The sequence below is a fragment of the Mobula hypostoma genome, chromosome 6, assembly GCF_963921235.1.
Source record: "Mobula hypostoma chromosome 6, sMobHyp1.1, whole genome shotgun sequence".
Lineage (NCBI taxonomy): Eukaryota > Metazoa > Chordata > Chondrichthyes > Myliobatiformes > Myliobatidae > Mobula > Mobula hypostoma.
This window is the reverse complement of record NC_086102.1, coordinates 142,036,851-142,043,150: the sequence shown is the minus strand read 5'-3', so window position 1 is coordinate 142,043,150 and position 6,300 is coordinate 142,036,851. Positions and strand designations below refer to the sequence as shown.

The 6,300-nt window shown below is 42.3% G+C and overlaps 1 protein-coding gene across 1 annotated transcript; it reads right to left on the bottom strand.

The window, feature by feature from the left end:
- Positions 1–507: 507 nt before the first annotated feature.
- Positions 508–5,631, bottom strand: LOC134348782 (gamma-crystallin S-1-like). The gene is made up of 3 exons (XM_063052587.1): positions 5,566–5,631; positions 1,558–1,800; positions 508–783 (listed from the first exon to the last, which is right to left on the bottom strand). The coding sequence occupies exons 1-3, from the start codon at positions 5,629–5,631 to the stop codon at positions 508–510; spliced, it is 585 nt and encodes a 194-aa protein (XP_062908657.1).
- Positions 5,632–6,300: the final 669 nt, after the last annotated feature.

Genomic DNA, 6,300 nt, shown 5'->3' with positions numbered 1-6,300 from the left:
CGGACTCACAGAGAATCATAGATATGTTCCAACTATCCAGCAGATTTCTGTCCATGTGTTCTTGTTGTTTACACTGGTCTCAACTTTGGTAGAATTCATCATGTTTTGTAAAACAAAAAGGTGACTTTTGGTGAAGTCATTTCACAAACCATCAGAATCATGAATTTCATAAAGATAGATATTTGTATTCATTAAATTCAGGGGAAATAAATTCAGAAATGGAGCTCAATACCACACAATGGATACAATAACACAAGAGGCAAAGAACAACTTTCTGTTCAGTGTACATTTTTCAGCCTCCTATGAGTCATCATAATGTTATCTGTTAACTGAAACCAACTGTGGTAAAACAAGTTAATGTGGTCCTCAGATTATGATTACTGTCCTACTGGGATTTCCAGTGGGATCAAGGTAAATGAACCAAGTGAGCTGATAGTGTCATCAAAGGTATTTTACTACCTCCATAAATATTACAACAAGATAAAATTAGCTTCTCAAGAGTAACTTTTAGAAGTCCCTCATGTGCCTGAAGGACCCGATCATTGAGTTGTAGCCACCCCAGTCACTGTATCTCCTGTATTCCCCAGGTGTCAGGAAGTACTGTCGGCCTCTGTAGTTAGGGTGTTCATAGAAGATCCAGTAACCATCCATCACCTGACAGGAGTGGATGTCACGGTAACGGAAACGATCGTAGACTGAGGGACAGTCTTCCATGAATTCCATCATCTGCCCTGCAAAGTCAGGCCTCTCGTAAATCCTAATCCTGTAGTTTCCACCTCGGTGCTGGAATAGGAAACACTGTTTTAGTTATGTTTTATAGACTATTCTCCGACTATACACTACATCTGAACACTAATTCACAGACTGGACATTGACATCAATGGGAAATAAAGTCAGATGCAATTTGATCATTTCACTAACTATCTGCCTCAGCAATGTCTCCAACTGGCATTACTACTGGTTCAAATATGTTAAAGAAAAACCCAGGAGAAAATATGAGAAATTCTGCATTTAGATCTTAAAACATATTCATGTCCTCTGGTATTATATTTTTTAACTGTGGGCCAAAGATACTGTCTGTCTACTCTATCGATACCTCTGATAAGCTTAGAAACTTCTCTCAGATCTCCCCCTCAACCTTCGCTGCTGCAGAGAAAACCACACAAGATTGTCCACCCTTTCGTTATAGCACGTCTTCTCATTCTGACAGCATTATTGACAATCCTCCTCTGCACCCTCTCCAAAGCCTCGACGACCAAAACTGTTGCGAAACTCCAAATAGCTAAAAAAGATCCAAAGATGTTGGTCAAGGTCCCAGCAATCTCAGTTCTTGCCTCTCTCAATAACCTGGGCTATATCCCATCAAGGACTGGGGATTTATCCAACTTAATTCTCTTTACGAGACCCAACACTACTGCCTCCTATGCCTTGAAATGCCCTTCATATTAATACACTCAGGCATATTTGATACCCAGTAGATGCTTGTGAGGCAAATTCTCCATCAGCAAAGCCAAACTGCAAAAGATCAAATTCCCTGAAAAAGAAATTGCTACTTACATATGGGTAACTGCGACAGGACCTGACACAGTCATTGAATCCCATCCAGCGCTGGTAGTCAGGATACTCTCCCCTGCTCAGGACATACTGGTATCCCATGTAGTTGGGTCTCTCGTACAACACCCACCAGTCACTGTCAACACGGATGGAGTTACAGCGGCTGAAGTAAGGGGAGAGGTCGGCACAGTCGGAGCTGCACTCATAGTGCCGACCCTGGAAGTTCCTGTCCTCGTAGAAGATGACCTGTGGGAAGAAACATATCTGTGTTAATAGTTTCTCAGGTGTTCATGAAGAATTCTCATTTAGTTCATTTACTGAGTAGCCCTTGCCTTTCCCATTTTGAACACAGTGAGTCTGGTAACCAGCTGAATGTTTCACAGTCTAACACGAGTTGGTATTTATATGCAGGGTAGAAAGGTCTCACTAGGCAGTTTCTTGTTGTTCTGATGACACAACATTAAACATCAGCAAAATGCAGCAAAATCCTCTTTTTCATTTATTGTCAAAAAGCAACAGAAAGCCATTTGTTGCATTGTAGATTCTTTCAGTTGTGCTTTCTTATCATTTTAATTGTTGTCTAAACCAAATAGTTTAGGAACATTCACAGCTACATATCACCCAGGTCCATTCACAAAGGTCAAAGTAGCATTTTGGTTCTTTTTCCCAAACTGCCTAAATTGAGGAGATACCTTATTCAACTGATAAACGTCTTGCAACAATCTATCTGTACAGTTTCTGCTGCACAACACTGATCAGCCACCTCTATTCTTTACCAGCAAGTTCAGCCAGATGAGTCAAACGTGATTTGTCTTCAATATGCTCTGCTCCCTCTCCCTTCATGAACCCCTTGACCCTCCAAGTGTGAGTTAATATTGTCTTTCACAGTGGTTCCTTGTAGTTTTCCCACCTCCCGCATTCATTATGTTTGCTCCACTTCTCTTGTTGAACACGTTGAACAGTCAAAGCCTTCCACTCTCCTGTCATTGAAGAACTGTACACATACACTCAGCATTTCAATCACCTCCACATTCTGGATTTCCTCAACATCCTTCTAATACTCCATTCCTTTTAATTCATTTTTCTGATATGAGAAAGGCCAATATCTCAATGAATTACTCAGATTACAATAACTAACCATAGTTTATACAAACAATCATCTACCAGTGGATGCTCTCACTCCATCCTCCCGCCACCCCACTAGGAATAGGGTTCCGCTTGTCCTCATCTACCACCCCACCAGCCTCCGGGTCCAACATATTATTCTCCGTAACTTCTGCTACCTCCAACGGGATCCTACCACTAAACACATCTTTCCCTCCCCCCCTCTACTTTCCGCAGGGATCGCACACTACGCGACTCCCTTGTCCATTCGTGTCCCCCCCCGCCATCCCTCCCCACCGATCTTCCTCCTGGCACTTATCCTTGTAAGCGGAACAAGTGCTACACATGCCCTTACACTTACTCCCTCACTACCATTCAGGGCCCCAGACAGTCCTTCCAGGTGAGGCGACACTTCACCTGTGGGTCGGCAGGAGTGATAAACTGCGTCCAGTGTTCCCAATGTGGCCTTCTATATATTGGCGAGACTTCACGCAGACTGGGAGATAGTTTCGCTGAATGCCTACGCTCTGTCCGCCAGAGAAAGCAGGATCTCCCAGTGGCCACACATTTTATTTCCACATTCCATTCCTATTCTGATAAGTCTATTCACGGCCTCCTCTACTGTAAAGATGAAGCCACACTCAGGTTGGAGGAACAACACCTTATATTCTGTCTGAGTAGCCTCCAACCTGATGGCATGAACATTGACTTCTCAAACTTCTGCTAATGCCCTACCTCCCAGTCGTACCCCATCCGATATTTATTTATATACACGCGTTCTTTTTCTCTATCTCCTTTTTCTCCCTCTGTCCCTCTGACTATACCCCTTGCCCATCCTCTGGTTTCCCCCCCTCCCCGTTTTCTTTCCCCCTAGGCCTCCTGTCCCATGATCCTCTCATATCCCTTTTGCCAATCAACTGTCCAGCTCTTGGCTCCATCCCTCCCCCTCCTGTCTTCTCCTATCATTTCAGATCTCCTCCTCCCCCTCCCACTTTCAAATCTCTTACTATCTCTGCTTTCAGTTAGTCCTGATGAAGGGTCTCGGCCCGAAACGTCAACTGTACCTCTTCCTAGAGATGCTGCCTGGCCTGCTGCGTTCACCAGCAACTTTGATGTGTGTTATCTACCAGTATATCCCCAGTGTCTTTCCCAAACAGGAGCCTGGATGAATCAAGAAATCCAACCATCTGCTGATGCCCAGATCAGAGGCATTCCAGTCTGGTGGCTAAGAGAGTTACCAGAGGTCCGGGTATGATCTCCGCAATGCATTTCATGAGTGAAGTGACGTTTCAGGGGTGGCCTTGAATCACTGAAGAATGATCATCAAGTTGTGGCAGAGCTTGAGTGCTACCACTTCTTACAAAGTAAGATGAGGCGACATAGGTGACAACAGGTTGTGAGGAATCAGCATGTTGAAATGAGACTGAAAATTCAGCTGAGTGGTGTCACAATGACAACCTCTTACTCCCTGTCAGCAAGACCAAGGAGCTGATTATTGATTTCAGGAGGAGGAAACTAAGGGCTATAAGCCAGTCCTCATTGGAGGATTAAGAGGTGGAGAGGATCAGCAATTTTAAGTTCCATCATGTGACAATTTCATAAGACTCGTACTCTGCCCAGCTGAGAATATTGAAGGTAAGTCACATCTGAATTTGCTGATGAAAGAATAGAGGTGGCGGCTCAGTGCTGTGCAATTATGAAGAAAGCGCTGCAGCGCCTTTACTTACTTAGAGTATTACAAAGATTCGGCTTGACGTCTAAATTATTGACAAACTTCTGTAAATGGGTAATGGAGAGTGTATTGCCCGGCTGCATCATGGCCAGGTATGGAAACACCAAAGCCCTTGAATGGAAAGCACTGCAAAACATAATGGATATTGCCCAGTCCATTATGGGTAAGGACCTCTCCACCATTCAGCACATCTACATGGAGCGTTATCGCAGAAAAGCAGCATCCGTCATCAGGAAACCCTCGACTCAGGTCACGCTCTCTCCTCACTGCTGCTCTCTACAGGAGCCTCAGGACTCACAGCACCAGGTTTGGGAACAGTATTACTCCTCCACCATCAAGCTCTTGAACCAGATGGAATCACTTCACTCAACTTCACTTGTCCCAAGACTGAACTCTTCTTATGAACTTTACACTCACCTTCAATGACTCTTCAGCTCATGTCTTGATATTTATTGCTTATTCATTAATTATTATTATTGGTATGTTTTTATCTCAGCATTAGCCGGTAAACCTGAGGGACAGGCATTGCCAAACACATTCATTTCTCAATTGCGAGGAACGTTTGGACTATTCAAGCAGTGTTTCGTATTGTAGCTTTCTGAAGATTTACATAAGTATTGCTGGGTAGGTCTAATTGCTTTATTCTATTGTGTCGTGACTTTGGGTTGAGATGATACCAGTTGTAAAGATTACTATTGGGACGATGTATAACCTGTTTATGTTTCATAATCTTGCAATTTTTTCTTTTAATTCTGCATATTTCTAGTGTTTTTTATTTTTTGATTTCTGTATTTTATGTGTGTTTTGAATGGCTCCATCTATTTGTAGCCATTTCACTGGGTTTGAATTCAACCTTGGCTCGTTAGCCCCTCTGCTAACAGTCACATTACTCAGTAGTTCGAAGGCCACCTTTCATAGACAATATACGTCTTGATTTGGAATAATATGGTAGTCAACTAAACAGGAAAGTTGGGATGTTTTGATTAACGGAACACCAATTAGAGCGAATGCTGTGTAAATACTGCCCATACACAATTAACAGTCAGCAAGAAATAACAGATCATACAACACATTCAATGATAAGGAAAGTGTATTTGCTAATTTTAGTTTTATCAAACAGTTATTAAAGGAAAGAAAAGAAAGAAAAGCAAAAATATGGCCTATTACAGTTTTACCAGTTGAAATCTCAATTTGACATTAGAGTTCATGTTATCCAAAAGCTGAGGATGACCATTACTCATGATGCTAAATTCTCATCACCAATCACCAGTAGAGCATCCCATCTTGGACTCCTTCAGCTCACAAAGCACTCCTTGCAATTGCATCTTCCCATCAGATTGAATCCTACGGCTGTCCCTCCCAATATTCTCTTCTCTGCCTCTCCCTCCAACAAGATCACGAACCCCACCAGTGTGCATCACAAATCTCTCTAGCACCTTCTCTCAATTTCACCATCCTGATTGGCTGACACGCCATTCGTAAGCTGAACATCATGGTCCCTTATCTTTAGCTGAAAGCAAACCGTTCTACCAGCAAAACACACTGCTTTTACAGAAGGCTCCCAAATGAAATACCCCACAGCATTAGCAGTAGAATTCTTAAACAGGGCATTACATGTTACAGACTAAACAAGGAACGACAACATATTTAACAGGGTATTACATATTAAATATGTTGTTCTTCCTTGTTTAGCCTGTAATATTATATCTGGACAGTTATTATAGATTGTCTTATCTGTAACAATAGATTGGATGTAACATAATTTCTAGAACTGACTCTAATAGTGGATTAGGCTACTATTTATAGTAAGGGTATGGTGTCATTTCTGAAGTTGTATTTTAAAACAAGATTTTGGTGAATGATATTTGCCACTGATTGTGCCTGTGTAAGTAATCAGAAGGAGTTAAACT

Coding starts and splice junctions, on each gene's coding strand:
- LOC134348782 (XM_063052587.1), bottom strand. CDS start 5,631: ATGAGTAATGGTCATCCTCAGCTTTTGGATAACATGAACTCTAATGTC. Junction 1,801..5,565: donor TCAAATTGAGATTTCAACTG/GTAAAACTGTAA, acceptor TTCTTCCCACAG/GTCATCTTCTACGAGGACAG. Junction 784..1,557: donor CCTGTCGCAGTTACCCATAT/GTAAGTAGCAAT, acceptor TTCCTATTCCAG/CACCGAGGTGGAAACTACAG.